The 13,690-nt window shown below is 32.4% G+C and overlaps 1 protein-coding gene across 1 annotated transcript; it reads left to right on the top strand.

The window, feature by feature from the left end:
- The first annotated feature begins 11,702 nt into the window (after positions 1–11,702).
- On the top strand, positions 11,703–13,142 carry LOC125194648 (protein FAR1-RELATED SEQUENCE 5-like). Its single transcript, XM_048092895.1, has 2 exons — positions 11,703–12,463; positions 13,124–13,142. The coding sequence occupies exons 1-2, from the start codon at positions 11,703–11,705 to the stop codon at positions 13,140–13,142; spliced, it is 780 nt and encodes a 259-aa protein (XP_047948852.1).
- Positions 13,143–13,690: the final 548 nt, after the last annotated feature.

Raw genomic sequence — 13,690 nt, forward strand, 5'->3', positions numbered from 1 at the left:
AATACGTAACCTAATTACACATTTTTGTTATTCTTCCTCTATGCCAAGGTCTGAAATTAATGGTTAGTAGTTAGTTTCATGTTTAGCTTATAATGGTCAGGTCCAAATAATTATACTTTATTTTTTAGATTATGAGCTTACTGAGTAGTAGCATTATTTGTCCATAAAAACTAGCTTAATATTTATATTTTTGTCCGTAAAGTAAAATCAGTTTCATTTCTATTTTTAAAAAAACTTTCTGGTCTCCTTATCTTTTTCTCTCCTATTTTAACTTATTTTTCTCATTTCATCACCAATTGCGCATTAAAAACATTTTTTCATATTTGAAATGAAACATAATTGTGTGCACTCAATTTATGTTTGGTCCCCAAAATTAAACCATATACTGTGTTATAGATCGTTTTTATGTTTAATTAGTTACCCCTATTTGTTCCTATATATATTCTAATCCTTTCCTAGTAGTCCACAGCCAATTTGCCAATATTAAAATTCGTAGGAAAATTCCAATTTTTTCAAAGTTCCATGATATTAGGTATTAATATTTTTTTTAGTCAGTTTTAATTATGTATGTGTTTTGTATTTGGTCTTTTTATCTTTTGTCTAATTGAATAACAAGCCCAAAAATTATATTCATGTGTCACGTTGAAAATTTTATTTTTACTAGTCTCACGCTTACTTCTAATCAGTTAATTTAATTAAAATACACTTCAATACTTTAGAAAAACTAATTATTTATAAAAATTCTCAAATCTTCACAGGCCTAGTATAACTATATGGAGTTTATTTTTAGATTTTCAATTAATTGTTTTCTGTGTGTAAATTAAGTATAATTCATTGCAATTCTTTTCTAATCAATTTTCTAAATTTCTTAAATTAATTACATTTAGTACTACTCCCTCTGTCCCCAATGAATATGCACTTTGAGTTTGACACGAGTTTTAATGCAAAATTGGTAAAGTAAGAGAGACGTATAGCGAGAAAAAGCAATTAAAGTATTGTTAGTGGAGAGAATGAGTCTCACTTCATTAGAGGGAAAGGGGTTTCCAAAATTGAAAAGTGTAAATTCTTGTGGGACGGACTAAAAAGGAAAAAATGTATATTCTTGAGGGACGGAGGAAGTACTATTTTTCTACACTTGTCTTTTTCTTTAATCTTAAATTCTTGAGACGCATTTTTTGCTTTTGAGATAACAAGTATTTGTATTTATAAAAAAGTCGAACGGCTATTAAACGAGTTCATGGATCTCCCAATTTCTATATGTAAAGTTGATTGCTTTAGGCTCCCAAGTTTTAACTAGGCTGTAAAGTAAATTCTACCCTAAAGCTTGACGTCAGTAATGTGTAACTAAAACGCACAATTTTCGCCCAATTTACGACAAGTGTAGCAGAAGCAAAGCAGTCGAGTGTCATCAGAGCTCGGCTGCTTATGCGAGTAACCGATCATATGTTTTTCCTATTACGGTTTTAGACAGCCTAAGATACTATTTGCATTGTTTGAAGAACATTTTTTCAATGTTGATGTGTTCAAACTATCACTATAGAGATTGAGTGAGTTTAAAATTGTCTCATATAATTGAAGTTAATTACTAGTACTATTATACTTATTGAATATACTTGTCTTAATTGTAATGGTCCAAGATCACATGCATTATTTATTCATAGCTTAAATCAATCAATTTGAAATATATACATATATGGTTGAAGTGTCCAACTCATAATTCCTAAATTGAGGTTTGATTTCTACTGAATGCATGCCAATGGGAATCTTCAATAACGAATTGGTGTGGTATATGCGTATAATAGTATAAAAAGTGAGAAATAACATTCTTAAGATTTGAACTCATAAAAAAGAAAATGAAGTTATGAATGAAATCACATATGCAGTACTTATTAACAAAAGATATACGAAATTAGTGGTCATGGAAAAGTATAATATATTACTATGTGTCAATTAGATAGAGAAACACTAGTTTTTAGAAATAAAATTTGATAAATACTAGTATATCTTCTCTTTCACATGGACTGGGAGAAGAAGCCAAAATGAGTGAGCGGCCAACCTTTCTTGGCAATTTCAACAAAAGTTTTGTAATCGGAAAACTCCATTTAATTCGGGTTTTGGATTTGTCGGCTTGTCGCTAACCTCATGGCGCAATCCAAATTATTTAGAGCATCCGCAGCGGTCGTCCTTGCCGACGGACGCCGTCCGTGCCACTGGCAAGGACGCCGCTGCTCGCCGCTGCACGTTGTCCGTCCGTGCCAGCGGAAGGGCGGTGCTCTTAAATAAGAGCACGTTTGTGCTGCTGAGCATGCTTACGTAGCGAGCTGCGAGCCGTTGGCAATTTTGTTTTTTTTTTTCTTTTTCTTTAATTCAAAATTAATTAAAAAAATCGTTTTTAATTAAAAAATATATTTTTCCACTTCCCAATAAATTATATCCGTTTTGTACACACTTTTAATTTATTTTTCCCAATTATATACGTAATTTTTATTTTTTAGGATTTAATTATGTATTTTTTATATTTTAATGTATTTTTATATTGTGGAAATATTTTTAGTAATTGAAGTATTTAAATTGAATAATAGAATGGTGAGACCCTTGAGCTTGTCCTTGCGGAAGAGCATGGATGTGGGTGTTGTGCTCTTGTTTAAGAACATGGAGTAAAAGTGAGTCCGGGCCCACCACCGTGCTCTTATTTAAGAGCACGGATGGGGATGCTCTTAGGATTTAGATATGTTCTTTATCGCCATTCATGCCAACAGTAACCGGCCGCACCACCTCTCTTCTGAAGCCGGCGACGACTTTATTCATTATATCTGATCTTATAGTTTCCATTTAATAGATCTAACTTTAATTAACATTGTCAGTAAAATTTAGAGACTCGGTCTTGAAAATTGTATTGTGATATTGCTCCCTCCATCTCGACTAAGACATCTATGTTTTACTTTTTGAATGACATGATATTTTATGAGAATCAAAATATTGTTAAGTGGATAGAGAAAAATATTGTAGAAAGTCAATTAGCCTCTACAGATTGTGGTTATATATATATATATATATATATATATATATATATATATAGGGGTGTATTCAGATTAAAACCATAATGTATATTAAAACATCAAACCATGTAAAATAATGTACATTATACACACTAATAATGTACATTTTATTCATGTATAATGTACTGTCAAATAATGTACAGAATTCATATAATGTAAATGTACATTATTAGTGTGTACAATATTTAGAACAGTACATTATACATGAATAAAATGTACATTATTAGTGTGTATAATGTACATTATTTACATGGTTTGATGTTTTAATATACATTATGGTTTTCATCTGAATACACCCCTATATATATATATATATATACACACGCTAGACTGCAATATTATAATGACACCGTGACACCACGCTAGACTTAGCCAATATTATATATGCTAGGCGCAATAGTATAACGCTAGACTGCAATATATAGATTTCGTGAGTCCTAGCGTATTGATATTGCAATCGGGAAAAATTGCGATCCTAGTGTATTGGATATTGCAGTCCGTGAAAATTTACCCTTGAGCAATTTTTATGATTGCCACATGGCAACTTATTATTCGTCCACATGTACAAATGATTGGCTAGGAATGCTGGTATGGTGTTACTTTAAGAGGTGTTGTATATATATATATATACATATATATATATATATATAGGGGAGCACTAGGGTGCCACCATAGTTATAGTGACACCATACCACCAATATACACCCTTAGATCCGGAAATCCAACGCCCAAGATTGAATTTAGCGAACAGAATTGAGATCGCTGTCTAGTGTATACGAAATTGCTGTCATGGGCATTTTAGTCATTCCAAACAGAATCAAATTGGGGATATCCCCCAAAAACAGCGTCACTCTCCAAATCCGACTCTCTCTCTACCATACAACGATTGCTCCCATTCCGCCGCCTCCATATTCACAAATCGAAACCCTGATCCACTAAATCCCGCCGCCTCCGCCTCTACACCGTGAAACTTCGATTTTCAGCCACAACTACACCGTGAATCGCGTGATTTACGGCTAACTTCTAGAATTTCGAACGCCTACAACAGCTAAATGGTGAAATCAGTTCACAAGGTATGTTAAATTGATTCCGTTTGGTGTTGATCGGAATAGGTTTCGAGAATGTTACTCCGTTTGTGTATGCAAATTTATGTATGTGTTTATTGATTTTTGTTCATGTTTCCTTGATGTTGCTGTGAGATTTAAGTATTATTCATTCAATTTATGCCTTGTTTAATGTTTGGATCTGAGGTTTTTGCAAAATTCAGGTTGATGTTTTGGAAACCTTAGATCAGCGAAATTTTAATTTGATGTTTTGAAATTTTGGTTGGTGTACTGTAACCATCAATTTTGGTTGATGTGCCATAGATTTTTACCTAATTAATCACGATTTGTGAGGTGTTGCTCGGTTAGGAAACCCTAGATAGTGAGCAACTGTAACCATCGATTTTGGTTGATGTGCCATCGATTTTTACTCAATTAATCTCGATTTGTGGATGATTTGGTTGTTGATTAGTTGTTAAAATGTAGACACTGAATGTTTTTGGATATTATTTGTATGATGGATGATATTTGATTGATGTTCTTGGTTTAATGTTGTGATAGAAGAATTATAATGACAAGAATGAGAACAAGAACTGAATCAGATGAGGACGAGGTTGAAACAAGTAATAGTGAATGGAATATGAATGAATAAGAGATTGAAGAAAGCAGCAATAACATGAATGAAGTTGAAACACAATCTGTACAATGAGGTTTTGGTATTGCGATACATCGTGCAGATTTCCATATTATATATTGAATTATTGATTGTTAGATATTGCAATATTGCTGATTATATATTGCAGTGCATCATTCACAATATTGCAGTATTGTTTATCACCAAATATTGCAGTGCATCATTTACAATATTGCAGTATTGTTGATTAGGGGTGGCGAAACGGGTTACCCGCGGGTACCCGCACCCGACAAGTCGGGTACCCGTACCCGATTTTAGCTAAATTGGTTGTCCCAATACCTGCCCCGTGATATACCGGGATTACCCGATACCTGTGTCGGGTATCCCGTATCCGGCATTGCGGGTACCCGTACCCGACCCGAAATTCGAATAAAAAAATTGAAAATCATAATAATCGTCAATGTTCCCTAATTTACTTAATTAATATTGATGGTAAACTTTGAATAGATTAAGAATAAAAGTGAGGGGACTCTATAGCTAGTTCCGATGAGTTTTCAATTGTATGTTCGTCGGAATATAAAAATGTTTCAAAAGAACTCTTAGAAACATTTCATTTTCTTCACTCATTTTGGAAAAATAATAATATAAATACTCTTCTCTACATTATTATATCTCTTACTTTATTTTTTCTCCATTCTAACTATTTATTTTTAATTTTTCGAAATGAATGTGTATATGACTATTATTATTTAACTATTTATTTTTTTCTCTAATTTAACTATTTGAAACGCCTCTATTAATATGGAATGGAGGGAGTATTAAAAATGATATATGGCTCTAATACTAATAACAACGGGTATTAACGGGACTAACGGGTATACCCGTACGGGTAGTGGGTATACCCGCTACCCGCAAAACTCTAAAACACACTACCCGATCCCGCCCCATTTCCCGTTATCGTCGGGTATCGGGTACCCGATACCCGGCGGGTAGCGGGTCGAGATGGGAATTACCCATTACCCGCTACCCATTTTGCCACCCCTATTGCTGATTATAGATTGCAGTGCATCATTTACAATATTGCAACGTTGGTTATCATGATGGAAATACTCTCTTTTTTGGTAGTTTTGGTAAATGTTCTAGCTATAGACAAATCGCCCGAAAAGCAAAAGTGAATGTTACAAAAGATGACACAACAGATTGTGGCTTTTATACAATGCGTCATATGGGAACGAAAGTCTCTGCAGCTTCTCATGCCAAATATTGTACAGCAGTGATGTATAACAACGAAAACATGGCCTTTGATTGTGTGTTAAGTATTGTCTCACATCAGTTCGAGGAGGCAAAAAAGAGAGGACCGATAGATGTGGAGAAGATGGTTGCGGAGTACATGAAACCATAAACAATGAATGAACTCTTGGCTTTTTTGAACATGAATGAAATCTTGGTTGTGTGAATGAACTGTACTGAAACATGTAGTTTTGTAGTTTTGTTTTGGTGTAGACAATGTGGGTGACTTAATTTGATTGAATTTTTTTCAATAGTCGTTTTGATTTCAGTTAATTATAAAATGCTTGCATGCTTGAGATTATATATAGGTTAATAACGTGTCTCTACATTATACAGAATATTTTTATTAGGTGCACTCCAACTCATATAGTCATATACTGCAACATTCATTAAACAAAACTGCAACATTCATTGAACAACACAACAATATAATAATGTAAAAATTTGTAATTTAAAAGGATTGAAGTTACACTTATTGCTGAAATGGAAGACAACCTGGAAACAATAGTATAAAATTAATAATTAATCCTTCTAGAAATAATAGATTGAAGCAAATAGTGTGGTCTGCAATCGTAACATTGACTGCAATATGACGATACTAATACTGCAATGTACAATGTATAAGACTGCAATATGGTGATACTAATATTGCAATATACAATGTATAAGACTGCAATCTGGTAATGAAAAAATGAACTAACAATTTTATTTTCTCTTTTGTCGGCCTCAGTTCCTTGAGTCATGGTGACCTAATTGTCCACATTTTTTATACCGACGCAATGGTTTGTTGTTCAACTTTATAACCTTCTCCTTCGCGGACACCAAACGGCTTTTAGAATCACTTGGCGAACCTTTGGTCGACACAACTGATGGTGGTTGTACATCAACCACAACCAGCTTTTCAATAAAATAGAAATCTTCAACTGTGTTATCCTTATCTGTTGAAGATAGTTAAGGGATTCTTGTCAAAAGACTCTTTCCAAGCTCATCAATTCCAGCTGAAAAAAAAAAAATCAATGATCGCACTATCACCATCAAATTTTTTCATGTAACTGAAAAAAAATGTCAGCAGCTTTATTCTTTGAGTCCTGCTTTGGATCTGATGGAATTTCAGTTTCTCCCAAACTTCAAGCTGGTCCACGAACAACATCGGCTAACCTTTATAAAAGCCAAAGCCCTCATCTAATGTAAGGACTTTCTTACCAACATATGGCCAGAGTTCGCTGGGGCATGCTGAAACACATACAAATACAACTGGATCACTGAGAAAACATGAGCTGAATTAGTTCAGATACAATTACCTGCAATATACAATAATAAGTAGAACAACAACATGTAATACATAAATCAGCAATTATTGCATACAAAATATGAAATACAGAAACAAAGCACTGCCAAAAAATCATAGGTCAATATTCTGCCTTAAGCCTTATGAAATAGAACACTACGCAACCATATGACAAAACATAAGCCGAATTAGTTCAGATAGTACTGACTGCAATATATAATTACATAAACAGCAAGATGTAATACTTAAAACATCAATTCGTACAAACTACTAAACAAAATAAAAAACAGAGCAATACTCAATCAAAAACTTCTCGTCAATCAAAATCAAAATCACAACCTACTCTTCAATCTGACAAAATCGGCAAACAATCCATCATTGAATCTAAATAATCCATATCGCAACAACACAGAAAATATTGATGGAGAATTGATAATCTGACAAAGCTCACATTCTGGAAAATCATCCAAATCAAAGTTGACAATCGATTCACCCATATTCGAACGAATTTGTGGAGTGAATTGCAGAGAGCACAAAAAGCGATTGCACGGGTGGTGTGATTGCAGAGAAATATATATATATATATATAGGGTAGTGATATAATGAAAACCATATATATAATGAAAACTCAAAACTTTAATCCTAGCCACTAATTATTAGTTATCAACGCTTATTATGTTTCCAGATTATTAATTTCAATAACCTCTATGAATCTGGCAACAGAGGACATATTAGACATTTTCATAATAAAGTGAATCATTTATTTATGGAATAATTATGCAATCCCGATTTCGTCGTTCTCTCTCCTTCCACTATTCACGTTAATTAATCAGTTTCAATTACTCACAAAATCAACAAAAAAGCAATGTAAGTTTCTGTACGGAATACACCTAAAATCATAGCACAAGATCAACACAAATCAACGCGCAATCAATACAAATTCAGCACAAACTCAGCAGACCAAATTCAACAGCAGAGACTATTACCAACAGATATCAGAATTCAATAGCAGAGACTATTACCAACAAAAATACGATTTCAACTGCAGAGACTATCAGAATTCTACTGCAGAGACTATTACCAACCAAAATACGATTTCAAAAGCAGAACAAAATAATCAAGCAATTTAAACGTAAAAATCAATATATAATCAACACGATTTCAACCAAAAATTCAACATCAACACAGGATCAACGCAATTTCAACGCATAATTCAAGCCATTTCAACTGCAGAGACTATTAGAATTCTACTGCACAGTCTATTACCAACCAAAATTCGATTTCAAAATCAGACCAAAATATTCAAGCAATTTAAACGTAAGAATCAATATAGAATCAATATAGAATCAACACGATTTCAACCCAAAATTCAACATCAATACATGATCAACACAGGATCAACGCAATTTCAACGCATAATTCAAGCCATTTCAACTGCAAAGACTATCAGAATTCTACTGCATAGCCTATTACCAACCAAAATTCGATTTCAAAATTAGACCAAAACAATCAAGCAATTTAAACGTAAGAATCAATATTGAATCAACATGATTTCAACCCAAAATTCAACATCAACACATGAGCAACACAATTTCAACACAAAATTCAAGCATTTTGTTGCGGAAAAAAATTTCACTTCTTGTTTGAACTAGGGTTTTGGTTGTATCAACTTGAATTTTGTGCTTTTTTTCAACCAAGTTTAATTTTTGACGTCAGTTATGTGTTAAGATCTGAAAATTTTTGGTTTTGGAAAGTGGGAGAGAAATCAGGATGACAAACCGTTCAAAAATAATCTCACAAAAATACCCCTTGTTGATAAAATACATACTTTTGTTGAGATTAAAAAACAACGCAATATTAAACACAGATCTGTAAAAATTAGTGGCTAGGATTAAAGTTTTGAGTTTTCATTATATATATGGTTTTCATTTGATCACATCCCTATATATATATATATATATATATATATATATATATATATATATATATATGCGTTAGGCTCCTTTGCACCCTAAATGTCCTATTTCCTTCTTAATCTCAGCCCTTGGATCCTTGAATTAGATGGTTGTGATCAATGCATTATTAGTCTATAATGTTGCATTATTAGTCGTTGTGCATTATTAGAATGAAAATGTGCATTATTAGTCTATAATGTTGCATTATTAGCCGCTGTGCATTATTAGAATGAAAATGTGCATTATTAAATGACACGTGGCATTAATCTAACCGTCAGATGACAAAATCGTGGGGCTAGGATTAAGAAGGAAAAAGGACAAAAGATATGAAAAGGATTTGAATACATCCATATATATATATATATATATATATATAGGGATGTACTAAGATGACAACCCTCTTTATTGTAACACCATACCACCATTTTAGGCCATTGGATCTGAAAATCGTGTGCTTGTCATGCTGCCACGTGTAAAAACACGGAGGGGTAAAATAGGAAATTTCTAATTTTACGTTACCAGATTGCAGTGTTGTTCATTGAATATTGCAGATCTTACCACAACAATATTGCAGTTTACCACGATTGCAATATCTAATGCAGTAGACTGCAATATCTAATACATGTAGACTGCAAACCCGTGTTTTTTCACGAAACTTAATCCTAGGATCTAACGGACTATATTGGTGCCACCATAGATAGGATAACACCATACCACCAATATAGTCCGTTAGATCTCATCTATGGACGCCTTTATGATTAAGTTTCGTGAAAAAACACGGTTTGCGCTTCATCAGATAGATATTGCAACTTCATCGCATTAGATATTGCAAATCATGGTAAACCTGCAATATTGTTGTGGTAAGACTGCATTATTCAATGAACAAAGACTGCAATCTGTAATCGTAAAATTAGAAATTTCCTATTTTACCCCTCCATGTTTTTACACGTGGCAGCATGACAAGCACACGATTTTCAGATCCAATGGCCTAAAATGGTGTTATGGTGTTAGAATAAAGAGGGTTGTCATCTTAGTACATCCCTATATATATATATATATATATATATATATATATAGGGTAGTGATAAAATGCAAACTTATATATTGTACAAACTCAAAATTCCTCAACACAACTTCAACACAATTTCAATACAATATCAACACAGAGTGTAAAATTTCAAGATTTTAATGTCAACACAGTAGCAACAAAATATCAACACAACATCAATCATTGACTACCGTTGAAATTCTGTTGACATTTTTCTGTTGATGTTTTTTTTTTATCTCGCTTGACATTTTTCAATGGTCCAGATCATAGTTTTGAATTTGTACAATATTTAGAGTTTTCATTTGATCACATCTCTATATATATATATATATATATATATATATATATATATATATATAGAGATGCGATCATATCATAACTCTCAAATCACATGATAACTCTATAACTAAATCTGGACCACACATATTTTATAATCTTGTGGTTGAGATTCAAACTTAGATTTACTTAATAAAAATAGGCTCAGAGGGTAAATATGTCATTTCGCTAATTTAATTTTTGAATTTCGCTCCAGATTCACTCCAGATTTCACGCTCTTCTCATCGGTTTCTTCTCAGCGATTTTCGATTCTCTCATCTTCTCTGTGATTTTGTTTCCATTTTGATCCAGATCACTCAATTTGATTCTCTCCTCTTCTCTGCGATTTTGTTTCCATACTTTTTCGCTTATTTTGTTTCCATAGGCTCCAGATTTGATTCATTTTCCATAGTCTTCAGATTTTGTTTCCATAATTGTGATCGGGAAGATGTTTTCAATTTTGCATTCTTATTTTCATTGATTACCTCTTCAATTGCTGTGAAAATTTGCTTCGATGGAATCTGTAGCAAATAACGAAGGTAACAATCATTATCTATTATTTAGCTTATTGATTGTGTTCATATTCATGTATTGAATTTGATTTTAGATTAATATTAGTTGTTGATTGGTTTATGTTTCTGATGTACTGAAATTCTTATTTGATTATATTATGTATTGTCGATTATGTGTTAAAATGATACTTTTGGCTTATAAATGTTAGGTTTACTGCATAACATGATAGTTTTGTCGGATAAAATGATATTATGATAAAATGATACTATGATAAAATGATACTATTACTGATTTGTAGGTATGTACATTCCTGTTTGTGATGATAGGTTTACTGCATAACATGATAGTTTTGTCGGATAAAATGATACTATGATAAAATGATACTATGATAAAATGATTCTATTACTGATTTGTAGGTATTTACATTCCTGTTTGTGATGATAGGTTTATTGCATAACATGATATTTTTACTGCATAAAATGATACTTTTAGTGCATAAAATGATATTATGATAAAATGATACTATGATAAAATGACACTTTTACTGATTTGTAGGTATGTACATTCCTGTTTGTGATGATGCTTTGAAGCCAATGATTGGTATGAAATTCAATACATTAGTAGAAGCAGTTGGTTTCTATGAACATTATTCTCGTTCAGTTGGTTTTGGCATTCGTAAAATGGGTAACAAATCAGTTCAAGGTATTACTAAGTGGCAGTATTTGGCTTGCAACAGACAAGGCTCTAAGAATTTTATACCTGGTCATGCATCCCAATCAACTGAAGTGTCTTTTAAGAAGCGTAGGTGTCGGTCATTTAGGTGTGAATGTCTTGCTAAGCTCAATTTGAGATATTATTCAGATGGCAAGAGCAGAGGATATGAGGTTTATCAGTTTGTTGAGTATCATAATCACTTAATGGTTGCGGATGAGCATAGGCATTTTATGATGGCCAATCGCAATCTGGATCCTATTCATCGGAGGTTTATGGAGGATTGTGGCAGGTGTAATATTGGTCCCACTCTCACATTCAAACTTTTGAAGGAGATAATGGGTGGACCTGAAAATGTTGGATGTGATATTATTGATATTAGAAATGGTTATCGTGATATTATGTCCAATATTGATGGTTCAGATGCTCAAATGATTTTTGATTATATGCGTTCTCAAAAGGAATCATCTGATGCCTTCTATTATGAAATTGAGATAGGATCTCATGGAAAGTTAACTAGACTCTTTTGGGCTGATGCTATTTCAAGACGAAATTATCATATGTTTGGAGATGTAATTTCATTTGATTCAACATACAACACTAACAGGTATATTACTTTTGTTGCTAATAGACATAAAATGATACTTTTTGCTGATAAAATGATACTCATATCTGATAAAATGATACTCATATCTGATAATATGATACTCATTGCTGATAAAATGATACTTGCAGTAGATAAAATGATAGTTCTTACTAATAAAATGATACTTTTGCATGATAAAATGATAGAAATTGTGCTTTTGCATAATAAAATGATAAAATGATACTTTTATACCCTTCTTAATAGCGATAAAATATAATTTTTATAAAATGATACTTTTTTTGATAAAAATACCATTGCGATAAAATGATACTTTTTTAAAAAGATATATTTCATAAAATGAAAAAGGGGAAAAAGATACTCTTTTCAGATAAAATGATATTTTTGGGGATAAAATGATACTCATTCGATAAAATGATACTTCTTACTAATAAAATGATACTTTTTTTTGAAATGATACTCATTTTGGGGAAAAAATTTTTGTTAAAAAAGATATCTTGGGGAAAAAGATATGGGGATAAAAAGATACTCATATATAAATATAATTCATTTTTATGTTATATTCGAAGGTATTTGGGCCCCCCTTTTGGGAAAATTTTTTTAATTTTTCAAGTGAAGGTGAGAATCCTATTCTTGGTTGTTTGGGGGTTTTTTTCGATGCAGGGGGAAAAACCCAAATTGATTATCCCGATCAAGATTGGGGGGTCAAACTTCCAAAAATCTTTTTAAAACAAGGGAGATGGGGGTGGGGAAAATGGAAGGGGGAAAGTTGCCCCAAACTTTACTTGGGAATGAAGATTTCAAAAAGAGTAATGCATGGTTTGGGCCCATTTGTTTGAAACCCCATGAGTTTGATATAATATAATGATATAAAAACGGGTTTGGGTTAAAAACGTGACGGTTTGGATCAATGTTTAAGATAGAGAATTTCCTTCGCTTTTTTTCGAGATTTTCCCCTGGGGTGCTTTTAGACTACATCGATTAAAACCGAGAATAGCTTTTTTAAAAATATATATATATATATATATATAGAATGATCATTCAAACCTCAAATCACATGATAACTCTTCTAAAACTACCCACATTTTTAAATCTTGTGGTTGGTTTGAACAATTTATTAATAAAAATGCTCGAGGGTAAATTTCATTTCCCAATTTTAATTTTTTTAATTTGCTCCGATCAGATTTCACGCTCTTCTTTGGGTTTTTTTTCTCCATTTTGATTCTCTCA

The sequence above is a fragment of the Salvia hispanica genome, chromosome 6, assembly GCF_023119035.1.
Source record: "Salvia hispanica cultivar TCC Black 2014 chromosome 6, UniMelb_Shisp_WGS_1.0, whole genome shotgun sequence".
Classification (NCBI taxonomy): Eukaryota; Viridiplantae; Streptophyta; class Magnoliopsida; order Lamiales; family Lamiaceae; genus Salvia; species Salvia hispanica.